We start from the raw sequence: 13,554 nt of genomic DNA on the forward strand, positions 1-13,554 counted from the left end.
TTATTATATTGTTGATCACTTACAATGGTAAGTATTATAACTACTTATATTTGTAAATAGTGGGTAGGAATGGGTTAGAAAATGAGCCACCATCATTTCATGGAAACTGCTGATTGTTTAATTATTAACAAAATGGGGATTAAAATATTTGTCCCTGATTCAGAGTTGTTAAAAACATTATGCAAGTAAACTGTGAAATCATTTTTAAAAATTAGAGTTTATGCAAATATATTAGCATATATTTATGTCACCATTCTTTGTTAATGCAAATTGGAGAGAACGCTCTGTTCATCCACATTTATTTCTATATTTCTAAACTTACTGATAGAAGAGTAGTAACTACACAATGTCCTCTTCCATCTCTTATTGCCTAATTGAAATTCTCATTTCTTTCAAGGGGATAAGCTTGAGGTTTGCTATGTTATGTAGGAGTATCAGGGAAGGCCTTGCTGCTAAAATGATAAATGAGAAGAGATATAAAAGAAGTGAAGGAGCAAGGTTTATGGATACCTGAGACAAGGGTGTTATAGGCAGAATCACAAGTATAGAGGCCATGATATAGGAGACTTCTTGGTATATTTGAGAAAGAGCAGGGATACTGTGGTTGGAGTAGAGGAGAGGTCTAAGAACTGAAGTCAGAGAGGTGGTGGGCCTTTGCTCTGAGTGGGATGGGGAGACACTGGAGGGTTTGAGTTGAGTGACAATCTAATTGATGACTTGAAATAATATTTTTGGCTATTATGTTTAGAAAAGACTATATGCCAGCCTGAGCAACATAGTAAGATTTTGTCTCTACAAAAAATCAAAAAATGATTCAGGAGGATCATTTGAGTCTGGGAGGTCTATGCTACAATGAGCAGTGATTGCAACACTGCACTCGCATCTAATGGCAGAGAAAGACCCTGCCAAAAAAAAAAAAGAGAGAGAGAGAAAAGACTGTAGGAGGGCAAAGGTGACAGCATGTAAACTAGTAGGACATTACTGCAGTAATGTAGGGGATAGATGATGATGGGTTGTGCCAGGGTGGTGGCACTAGAGGAGGTGAGAAGTGATGGGATTCTGTATGTAGTTTGATGTTGGAGCTCACAGGATTTTCTGATGGATAGATAATTTCTGATGGAATTAGAGAAACGAATGAATGCTGACATCAGGAATTTGGACTTGAATAATTGGAAGGATGAAAGATGGAGAAACATTGCAGGAGAAGCAGATTGAGGATGGGTGGGTGAGATATGGAGTTCAGTTTTGACAAGTGAAGTTTGAGATGCTTATTAAACATCCAAATGGAAATGTTGAATATCAGTTGGATATGAGTCTGGAACTCGGGAAACTTCTGAGCTACAGATATAAATTTGGAAGTCATGAGGGTACTGATAATATTTAAAGCTAGGGGACTAGATAAGATTATTGAGGAGAGTGGGTAAGATTGCCCAGGGAGTAAAAGTAAAGAAAATAAGTCTTATTATGTTTAGTGGTACCTTAAACATCCTAAATCCTCATTGAGAAATTAGGTGGAACTAATAAATGTGATTCAGAAAGGGCATCCATGATGTAGGAAGACAATCTGGGAGAGAGTGGTGCCCTGGAAATACTGGTGTGCTGGAGATGGCTCATATCAGCTTGCAAGAGCCTATCATTAAATTTTCAGCAAATTTGCAAGAAAATACCGCCATTTAAAAAATGGTAAACACAGCCACTTACAAATTATGCATAAACTATGGGCCAGGCATGGTGGCTCATGCCTGTAATCCTAGCACTTTGGGAGGTCAAGACAGGAGGATTGCTTGAGGTTGGGAGTTCAAGACTAACTTGGGCAACGTAGAGAAACCTCATCTATTTTTGTAAACAAAAAAAATTACGCATAAGCTTAAATATATTAAAAAGTAATAAATACTCAACAGTCATCAATTCCTAATTATTTTTCATTTTGATTCCATTTCTGCTCTTGAGTTATTTACATTGATGGTATCTGTATGGTGGATAAGCTGCATAATGGTATGCTGCTATGCATCTCTTTCCAGATACGTGTTCAGAGACATTATGTTGGTAGCTTCAAACTGGCCATGATGGGAATATTTAGACCTTGAAAAATGCAAATGCTACAAATTTGGGCTTGATTTATTGTTTTACTGATAAGAAAGAAACAAAGAGAATGTTAATCATTTAAGTGCAGTTAAAAGCATTTTTGCTGTTACATTGAGATTAATACAGAAATTGAGGAAATATTTGTCCACTATTCAAAAATTATTGTTTGATTCAGCAAATGACATAATTGATGGAGTAAGGTTTTCACAAAAACTATCTTTATTTTCATTTTATTAATTAATATAGCAACATAATCAAACAGCATTTATGTTGGAACTAATATTTTTGTTGAAACAGCATTATGTTGGAACATTCATCAATTACAATCCTAAGTTGGCTATGAATACAAGAATTTGGTAAAAACCAACAAAAATATTCTTGAGAATCAACTGACTAATGGAATTTACAATTAAAGTTTGTATATCTTATTATTTGCAGACTCGTTGGTGTACATTTTTGTATCAGTAAAATTATAACAAACTCGTGTGTGTAGGCACACATATTTTCTTTTTTATCTGAACTAGTTTTAAATATTTACCAGCACACCTCTGTGTGTGGAAGCCTAGTGAAAAAAGTATTTTCAGGAGTGTAACAATATGAAATGTTGCTGATGGGCCAAATGAGTTGATTGATAAGTGACCACTGGATTTAGTAATGATGGGATGATTGAGTGGAAAAGAAAATAATTGATAATGGAACAATGTCCTTGGGTAAGCAAGAGAGGATAGATTTCAGTGCTTAAGTAGAGGAGTTGGTCTTAGAAACAGAAATACTTTATTCATAGTAATATAAGGGAAGGAAGACCGTATGGGCACAGTTACAGGTAAGTCAGTAGATGTTGTGTTAGGAGCTTGTGGAAGCTGTCTTCTGACTTTCTGTGTAATAGGAAGTAATATTGTCAGCTGAGAATGGCCATGAGGAAGAAGAGTTGGAAGATTCAAGAGAAAGGAGGAAATATAAAGAAGAGTTGGAAGGTTCATGAGAACCTTCCATGAGGAAGAAGAGTTAGAAGGTTCAAGAGAAAGGAGGAAATAAAAAATAAATATACGCTATTGTTATTATAACTGGTATTTTAGCTATTTTTGAAAGTGGTAGGTGGGAAGGGAAAGAGGCCTTTTAAAATTCAAAGACAATTATCACCTAAACACAAAGGTGGTATAACTAGTGATTTTTTCAAGGATGTTTTGTCTTGTGAAGGTTGAAGACATTATTCAAGAAGTCATAATAAGATACGGATTCAGACTGTCTACTAATTTGTATAGGCAAAATGGTTTAGAAGAAGAGGAGATAGTGATTAATTTTAACCATCAGAGATGGCCTTATAGAAAAGAGAGCATTTGAGTTATACCTAAATTAAGAGAAAGTAGATTTTCAGTTGACCATGATTATTTTCTGTATGCTGAACATTGTGCGTGTATTTTCTTATTTAATTGTAATACCTGTGAGGAAACAGAAGCTCAGAGAGGTTAAGAAACTTGTTAAAAATCACACACAGCTACTAAGTAAGAAGACCTGGGTTATAACCAGATTTACCTGACAACAACCCCTTTTCAGGATAGCACACTGATTTTAGTGGGAGACAGTGGTATGGGGAAGATGTACCAGCACAGGGAACAGTAGGAACAAAGAAAAGTACAGGGGTGAGAAAAAGTAGAGAGAGAGAGAGAAAAAGATGGGAAGGGAAAAGTGAGTAATCTAGTATGACTTAGGCTCTATGTGTGTTTGGAGAGTATGGACTCTATAGTGGGAAATAAGGCTGAAAATATTCGATCATGGGAGAGGCCCTAAAATTCACGTTAAAGAAGTTGGATATTGTTTTGCAGGAAGTCATCAATTTTAAGATAAGTGTCTCTGACAAGAGAGAATTATATATAACCTGAACATTGTGGCCAGGATTGAGTTAATTGTTTTGTTTTACAGTTAGAGATTCGTTTGGAAGATAGGACTATAGAAATAAAACTGGATTGTTGAAATTGAGCACTGAGTGTAATTATTAATTTCATATGGTAGTTTATAGAAATTATTATCTTGTTAAGTTATTTTGTGTTATTAAGTTAGGAACACAATTATAGAATAGTTTAATGTTAGCTTTCTATTTTGCTAAGACCATAAGATATTTAATATCATGTTTTTCAGATACTGACCGAGCTTTATCATTACTGGAAGAATACTGCAAAAAATTAAAGACACCAGAAGAGCAGCTGTTGAAAAATGCTGTTAAAAAGGTGATGGGTATCTTTAAGAGCAGCTTATTCCAAGCTTTGCTAGGTATGTATTATGAAAATTATTCATCATTTTAATGGTCAGAATTGGGTTTGATAGCTTGAATAATGTGGTTAAAGAACCTGATGTTAACAAAATATCATACTGGAATAATTTTCTTTAATACTGGAAGGGAAGATTTGTTTTATTTTGTTTTTTGTTTTCCTTTTTCTTATATAAGGTTAACCTAGAAAGGAATTGTTTTAGAAGTAAAAAGAGGTTATTGAAAAATATAAATATTGAAAGAATGTTTTGAATCGGAAGAAAAGTTTATGCAGAAGAAAACCTTGAATAGTATGTTATAAAACATTGAGTCCAAATATGCCAGAGACGAAAGTTGTCTTCCTCCAGGGAAGGAATTGTCTAACATAAAAATGATGGTTACATTCTACTTAGAATGAAAGTTCTACTTTTACTCTCTTCTTAAAACAAGAATAACATCTTTTCATCTTTCTTGCTTCTCTTAGAAAAGTTTATGATCCAGAATTGAAAAGTTTATTGATGAAAATCTCAGTGCTTTGGAATTCTTACCAATTTGTCGTGAAGCTAGCCATATAACATTTAATCTTATGTTTATTCTCCTACTTATTAAAGATTGTAAAGAAAATTAAGAATACAGTTTATTTATATATGTTTTTATACATACGTCTCAAATTTATGCAAATAGCTTTTAATTCTTTTTTTCATATTTTAAGAGGGAAAATAAATTAACAAAATATGGAAACAAATACTTTTCCCAAAAAAACAACTAGCTAAGCAAATGAAAAAACCCACTCAATTATGCAATATATTTTATTGGATTTAAAGAAATAACTTATTTTAAATAATTGTAAAGAAATAACTGAGTTGTCTAGATATTTTCATTGCTTTTGCAGGCTGGTAGTTATTGATATAAAATCGAAAAATACGAATTTATAAGGCTTAATCATGAAAATACTTTTTATTGTAAATATACATTTTGATAAAAACCCAACTTTATAGTTTGAATATAATTTTAAAAAATATTAAATGTTGAAAATTTGAAAATCAGTCTATTGAATAAAAATAGAAGTATAAACCTTTATGGGATTACTTTGCCTGTGGATTAACTTTAAAAAATATTTTATTGTGGCTGGCAGGAATTAATAACACAACTGTAATCATCTTAGCTGGTATTAAATAAAAACAACTCTAAATGTAGTCTTGCAGAAATTTGAATAAACCTTGTCAATAAAGATAATATTTTGAGAACATTTTTAAACATCAAATTCTCAATTAAAAATTAATAGTGTTATTTATTAATAGTTGATCATTAGTAAAAGGCCATTAACTAAATGGCAATGTATCTTAACAGATTTGTATAATGTGTTTACTTAAGACTGGCTAAGTCTTTTGAGAGTTTGCATTTTTGAGAACTTGATTTAGAAAGGGGATTGTTGGTTAATTTAGGTAACTCTACTATATTTTTGATAATATAATCATTTGATAACATAACACCATTTTCTAGGGAATAAAAAGACAAATGAGTAACAAAGAATTGTGTTTTACCATTATTTTAAGTGATTGATAACTATCTTGGATTAAAGCCAATAGTGTAGTTTGAATTTCTCTAGTAAAATGAAAGGCAACAATAATCTGTAAAAAGCTGTTATGTAAGTAATCCCAGTGCCCAGCTTTGAATGGATAGATTTGCTTTGGCTGGTCTTTAAAAGTCATTTTAGGATAAACCATAGTGCAAATAATGAAGCAACATTATACAACAAAATATAATTTTCTATTGAATTCGATTTGGGCACCTATGTACTGATTACTAATCTGCCATTATTGAATGTTCGAGTGGTCTCCCTGTGCGCTTTCTTTAAAGACACAGAAGAAAAGCCATGTAGACTCGTGCATCCCAGAGAAGATTTATATCTTTATAACAGATAGGTAGGGAGGCATTGAAATATAGGGCATCGTTTATGGTCTATAATTTGCGTTCTGTTTGAACCAAGTCCCCCACCGCACTCTTTTCTTTCCTGTTACAAGTAGTGGAAGATAGTAGTTTCACCCATTGTTCTGGCCAATACATAGCCAATACATTGAAATAATACCTTGCATGACTCTCAATAGCTGTAGAAATAGAAGGGAATCGTAATGTAAAAAACACAAACAGATAATAAAATATTATTACTGCAGAACAGGCTGTATTATTTACATTGTGACTAGGAAACCAGTCCCTCTTTTTACAGAAGAAAATCATCATTCTATTTTATTTTTATTTTTTTCTTAATTTATTTAAATTTAGGTGCATACTATATCTGGCATTTCTCCTCATGTTATCCCTCCCCACCCTCCCCTCTCTCCTCACCCCCCACTGTCTCTTCCCTGCCCCTGCCAACTGCCCCCAGTGTGTGATAATCCTCTCCCTGATTCCATGTGTTCTCATTGTTCAACACCCATCTATGAGTGAGGACATCAGGTGTTTGGCTTTCTGTTCTTGTGTCAGTTTGCTGAGAATGATGGTTTCCAGATTCATCCAAGTCCCTACAAAGGACACGAACTCATTGTTTTTTATGGCTGCATAGTATTCCATGGTGTATGTGTACCACATTTTCTTTGTCCAGTCTACCATTGATGGACATTTGGGTTGGTTCTAGGTCTTTGCTATTGTACAGGGGGCTGCAGTGAACATATGTGTGCATGTGTCTTTATAGTAGAATGATTTATAGTTCTTTGGGTATATGCCCAGTAATGGGATTGCTGGGTCAAATGGAATTTCTATTTCTAGATCCTTGAGAAATCACCACACTGTCTTCCACAGTGGTTGAACTAATTTACACTCCCACCAACTGTGTAAAAGTGTTCCTGTTTCTCCACATCCTCTCCAGCATCTGTTGTCTCCAGATTTTTTTAATGATCACCATTCTAACTGGTATGAGATGATATCTCAATGTGGTTTTGATTTGCATTTCTCTAATGACCAGTGATGATGAGCATTTTTTCATATGTTTGTTGGCCTCATATATGTCTTCTTTTGAAAAGTATCTGTTCATATCCTTTGCCCACTTTTGAATGGGCTTGTTTGTTTTTTTCTTGTAGATCTGTTTTACTATTTCATAGATTCTGGATATTAGCCCTTTATTACATGGGTAGATTGTAAAAATTTTTTCCCATTCTGTTGGTTGCCAATTCACTCTAATGATGGTTTCTTTTGCTGTACAGAAGCTCTGAAATTTAATTAGATCCCATTTGTCTATCTTGGCTTTTATTGCCATTGCTTTTGGTGTTTTAGTCGTGAAGTCCTTGCCTATGCCTACGTCCTGGATGGTTTTGCCTACATTTTCTTCTAGTGTTTTTATGGTGTTAGGTTTTATGTTTAAATCTTTAATCCATCAGGAGTTAATTTTAGTGTAAGATGACAGGTAGGGGTCCGGTTTCTGCTTTCTGCACATTGCTAGCCAGTTTTCCCGACACCATTTATTAAACATGGAGTCATTTCCCCATTGCTTGTTTTTGCTGGGTTTGTCAAAGATCAGATGGTTGTAGATGTGTGGTGTTTCTTCTGGGGCCGCTGTTCTGTACCATCAGTCTATGTCTCTGTTTTGGTACCAGTACCATGCTGTTTTGATTACTGTAGCCTTGTAGTATAGTTTGAAGTCTGGCAGTGTGATGCCTCTGGCTTTGATCTTTTTGCTTAGGATTGTCTTAGCTATGCGGGCTCTCTTGTGATTCCATATGAAGTTTAAAGTGGGTTTCTCCAGTTCTGTGAAGAAGGTCATTGGTAGCTTGATGGGGATAGCGTTGAATCTATAGATGACTTTGGGCCATATGGCCATTTTCACGATATTAATTCTTCCTAACCATGAGCATGGAATGTTTATCCATCGTATGTGTCCTCTCTTATTTCATTGAGCAGTGGTTTGTAGTTCTCCTTGAAGAGGTCCTTTACATCCTTTGTTAGTTGTATTTCTAGGTATATTATTCTCTTTGTTGCAATTGTCAGTGGTAGTTCGCTCTTGATTTGGCTGTCTTTAAGTGTGTTATTGGTAAATAGGAATGCTTGTGATTTCTGCACATTGATTTTGTATCCTGAGACTTTGCTGAAGAAGCTTATCAGTTTGAGAAGATTTTGGGCTGAGATGATGGGGTCTTCTAGATATACAGTCATGTCATCTGCAAATAGAGACAGTTTGACTTCCTCCTTTCCTAATTGAATACCTTTTATTTCTTTTTCTTGACTGCTTACTCTGGCTAGAACTTCCAATACTATATTGAATAGGAGTGGTGAGAGTGGGCATCCTTGGCTAGTGCCTGATTTCAAAGGGAATTCTTCCGGGTTCTGCCCATTCAGTATGATATTGGCTGTAGGTTTGTCATATATAGCTTTTGTCATTTTATGATATGTTCTGTCAATACCTAGTTTATTGAGAATTTTTAGTATGAAGGGCTGTTGAGTTTTGTCAAAGGCCTTCTCTGCATCTATTGAGATAATCATGTGGCTTTTGTCTTTGGTTCCATTTACGTGATGGATTACATTTATGGATTTGCATATGTTGAACCAGCTTTGCATCCCCAGGATGAAGCCTACTTGATAGTGATGGATAAATTTCTTGATATGCTGTTGCGATCTGTTTGCCAGTATTTTATTGAAGATTTTTGTGTCGATGTTCATCATGGATATTGGCTTGAAGTTTTCCTTTTTAGTTGAGTCTCTGCCTGGTTTTGGGATCAGGACAATGTTGGTCTTATAAAATGAGTAAGGGAGGATTCCCTCCTTTTGTATTGTTTGATACAGTTTCAGAAGTAATGGAACTAACTCCTCTTTGTATGTCTGGTAGAATTCAGCTGTGAACCCGTCTGGACCTGGACTTTTTTTGATTGGTAGGCTATTGATTGCTGCCTCTACTTCAGCTCTTGTTATTGGTCTATTCAGGGTTTCAACTTCCTCCTGGTTTAGTCTTGGTAGAGTACAAGTGTCTAGGAATTTATCCATTTCTTCCTGGTTTACTGGGTTTATGTGCATAGAGCTATTTGTAGTAATCTCTGATGGTAGTTTGTATTTCTGTGGGATCAGTGGTGATATCCCCTTTATCATTTTCTATTTCATCTATTTGATTCTTCTCCCTTTTCTTTTTAATTAATCTGGATAGTGATCTGTCTATTTTGTTGGTCTTTTCAAAAAGCCAGCTCCTGGATTTATTGATTTTTTGAAGGGTTTTTTGTGTCTCTATCTCCTTCAGTTCAGCTCTGATCTTAGTTATTTCTTCTCTTCTGCTAGCTTTTGAGTTTTTTTGATCTTCCTCCTCTAGCTCTTTCTATTTTGATGATAGGGTGTCAATTTTAGATCTTTCCTTGTTTCTCATGTGGGCATTTATTGCTATAAATTTCCTTCTCGACACTGCCTTAAATGTGTCCCAGAGATTCTGGTAAGTTGTGTTTTCATTCTGATTGGTTTCGAAGAATGTCTTTATTTATGTCTTCATTTCATTGTTTATCTAGTCGACACTCAGAAGCAAGTTGTTCAGTTTCCAAGTAATTGTGTGGGTTTCAGTGTGTTTCGTAAGCCTGAGTTCTAGTCTGATTGCACTGTGGTCTGATAGACTGTTTGTTATGATTTCTGTTCTTTCGCATTTGCTGAGGAGTGATTTGCTTCCAATAATGTGGTCAATTTTAGAGTAAGTGCAATGTGGAGCTGAGAAAAATGTATATTCTGTGGATTTGGGGTGGAGCATTCTGTATATGTCTATTAGATCTGCTTGGTCCAGCTCTACATTCAAGTCCTGGATATCCTTGTTAATTTTCTGTCTCGTTGATATGTCTAATATTGACAATGGAGTGTTGAAGTCTCCCACTATTATTGTGTGGGAGTCTAAATCTCGTTTTAGGACATTAAGAACTTGCTTTATATATCTGGGTGCCCCTGTGTTGGGTGCGTATATATTTAGGATAGTTAGTTCTTCTTGTTGGATTGATCCTTTTACCATTATGTAGTGTCCTTCTTTGTCTCTTTTGATCTTTGTTGGTTTGAAGTCCATTTTATCAGAAACTAGGATTGCAACCCCTGCTTTTTTATTTTTGTTCTCCATTTGCTTGGTAAATCTTCTTCCATCTCTTTATTTTGAGTTCATGTGTGTCCTTATATGTGAGATGGGTTTCCTGAATACAGCACACCAATGGGTTTTCACTTTTTATCCAGTTTGCCAGTCTGTGTCTTTTGATTTGGGGTGTTTAGGCCGTTTACATTTAATGTTACTATTGTTAGGTGTGAATTTGATCCTGCCATTTTGTTACTGGCTGGTTTTCTTTCCCATTAGTTGAATCATTTACTTCATTGCATTCTGGGTCTTTGCCCACTGGTTTGCTTTTGCAGTGGCTGGTACTTATTCCTTTCCATGCTTAGTGTGTCTTTCAGGATCTCTTGTAGGGCAGGTCTGATGGTGACAAAATCTCTCAGTAATTGCTTGTCTGTAAAGGATTTTATTTTTCCCTCAGTTATGAAGCTTAGTTTGGCTGGATATGAGATTCTGGGTTGAAAGTTCTTTTCTTTAAGGATGTTGAATATTGGCCACCACTTTCTTCTGGCTTGTAGGGTTTCTGCCGAGAGATCTGCTGTGAGTCTGATTGGCTTTCCTCTATGTGTGACCTGACCTTTCTCTCTGGCTGCCCTTAGCATTTTTTCCTTCATTTCAACTCTAGTGAATCTGATGATTATGTGCCTTGGGGTTGCTCTTCTTGAGGAATATCTTTGCGGAGTTCTCTGTATTTCTTAAATTTGAAATTTGGACTGCCTTGCTAGGCTTGGGAAGTTCTCCTGGATAATATCTCAGAGTGTGTTTTCCAGATTGGATTCATTCTCCCCGTCATATTCAGGTACACCGATCAAGTGTAGGTTAGGTCTTTTCACATAATCCCGTATTTCTTGGAGGCTTTGTTCATTTCTTTTCACTCTTTTTTCTCTTGTCTTGCCTTCTCTTTTTATTTCATTGAGTTGATCTTCAATCTCTGACATCCTTCCTTCTGCTTTATCAATTCGGCTATTAAAACTTGTGTTTGCTTCACATAGTTCTCGTGCTGTGTTTTTCAACTCCATCAAGTCGTTTATGTTCTTCTCTAAGCTGGTTATTCTAGTTAGCATTTCGTCTAACTTTTTTTAAGGTTTTTGGTTTCTTTGCATTGAGTTAGAACGTGTTCCTTTAGCTCAGAAAAGTTTGTCATTATCCACCTTCTGAAGCCTGTTTCTGTCAATTCGTCACACTCCTTCTCAGTCATGATGTGATCCTGTGTTGTTGAGTAGTTGTGATCCTTTGATGGAGAAGAGATGTTCTGGTCTTTGAAGGTTTCATCTTTTTTGCGCTGGTTTTTTCCCATCTTTGTGGGTTTACCTGGCTGTGTTGTCAGGGAGCTGCTTGATGAGGTCACTTGTCTGCCTGTGGAGGCACTACTGGGTTTCTAGGGACTCCTTCAGATTACTAGGGAAGCTTCTTGTGTCTTTTTTGTTTATACTGGGAGATTAGGCCCACCTCTTCTGCGGACCTGTAGGTGCTGCAGGGTTGTCAAGAACACCGTCTGGTTGGTTTGTAGGCTTCCTGTGTTTTTGTTAAAATGTGTAGCCCACTCCCACCCCTCTAATGGTGGGTTGTGCCCTTCCTCTACTGGGCTGGATCATTCAGGGTTCAGCTCAGACTGTGGCACTGGCTGCGCAACCCACCAGAGTCAGAGCTTCAGCCCTCTGGAGTTTGTTGGGGAGGGTAGGGACCCGCCCAGCAGCACCCCACCATCTCCCCCTTTCAGCTTCCTCTCTCTCCAGTCATGGGGCAGGGGTCTGCCCAGCTGCTCCCGCTTACAGCTCCCTCTCTCTCTGGGCAGGGGGCCAGGGCAATAGCTCAGTCTGCCGGTTCTCCCGACAGCCTTTTGCACTTATGCTTCTGTTTAGGCCTGTGCGCCAATCCGGGACACCGTCCTGGATTATTTTCAACTCTGCGCTTGTAATTTCCGGTGCTTGACTGGCAAGGATCCCCTGTTCTGTGTATTGCCGAGGCTTTGGGGGAAGGGCTGTATCTGGACTGGAGTGCCAGAGGGGGAGCCTCCAACTCGCCAGTCAGATGCACTTTCTGGGTGAAGCAGCACCCCTCCCCGCCTCAGTCTGCCCTGAGTGGGCTTTGCTCACAGTTGGACCAGACCTGTTGAAATGCACCTGGTCCTTCGGTTGGGGCTGGGAGATCTCTAGATTTCTGCATCTCTCTTGCTAGGTGTTGTGCACTGGAGTTGTATCTATTCAGCCATCTTGGATTGACCAGCTTATTTTTAAATTCTTAGTAGAGATAGGGTCTCACTATGTTTCACAGGCTGGTCTTGAACTCCTGGGCTCAAGTGATCCTCCCACCTCAGCCTCCCAAAGTATTGGATTATAGGCATGAGCCACTGCCCCCAGCTGAAAAGCATTACCCTAAAATGAATAATGTGTCTTCCTTTTGTGGTCCGTCATCATAAGCTTAAAAAAATGCTAGCATGTTTTAGATGGTATATTTTCTGAGGCCAGAATTCTGTATACATAACTGTGACTGGTGTTTTAGTGTGTAAAAGAATTTTATGAATGAGTTCTGTGGTAACATGGTGGAAGATGATAGCAAAATTATGTTTAAAAAGTTTTAATATAAATTTATGTTTATAAAAGTAACATTTATTAATTTTTGATACCTTCTAAAATAAAGTAAAATCATATACAATTCAGTGGTTAGATGCATTGCTTTTATGGTAAGTAACAGGGTATCTGACAAGAGTGGAGAATGATGAACTGTTTAACTTTCTTCCTCCTTTCTTCTAGAGTCCCTGTATTTATTTCGATTTTTTATTTGCCAATAACGGAGTAGAAAAAGGCGCTTTAATTTTTTGAAAGACAGCAGTTGGTGTTCATTAGTGTACCTAAACCAAATGCAAAAAACAAACAAACAAAAAAGCTGAAACAGCAATGATAGTGCTGCACGTTTAGATGTTAGGCTTAGAGTGACATCTTGTGGTAACACTAAGGAAAAATTTATCCAAATGAATAAAGTTTTAGGTTGATTACAGCATAAACACTTTCCAGAATTTGAACGTAAGGGAATTGGAATTCGATGATATTTTATGATTAATTCATGTCTCTTTATTTAGAAAAGCTAAATAAAATAATAATCATCAGTGTTCATTAATGTACCAAAACACTAAAATGGCAATATGCTAGAAGCTGCCTATTTAGAGAATTGGAAT

General features: G+C 36.5%; 1 protein-coding gene across 9 annotated transcripts in view; it reads left to right on the forward strand.

Moving 5' to 3' along the window:
- DLG2 (discs large MAGUK scaffold protein 2) overlaps nucleotides 1–13,554 on the forward strand; it is a 2,183,817-nt gene that overhangs the window by 18,925 nt on the left and 2,151,338 nt on the right. For all 9 annotated transcript variants that reach the window (XM_032295960.1, XM_032295961.1, XM_032295962.1 and 6 more), the window contains one exon: nucleotides 4,222–4,353. In XM_032295960.1, the coding sequence (XP_032151851.1) occupies nucleotides 4,222–4,353 (132 nt within the window). The remainder of the gene's footprint in view (nucleotides 1–4,221; nucleotides 4,354–13,554) is intronic.

Source organism: Sapajus apella, unplaced genomic scaffold, assembly GCF_009761245.1.
Source record: "Sapajus apella isolate SASKATOON/1434 unplaced genomic scaffold, GSC_monkey_1.0 scaffold34, whole genome shotgun sequence".
Lineage (NCBI taxonomy): Eukaryota > Metazoa > Chordata > Mammalia > Primates > Cebidae > Sapajus > Sapajus apella.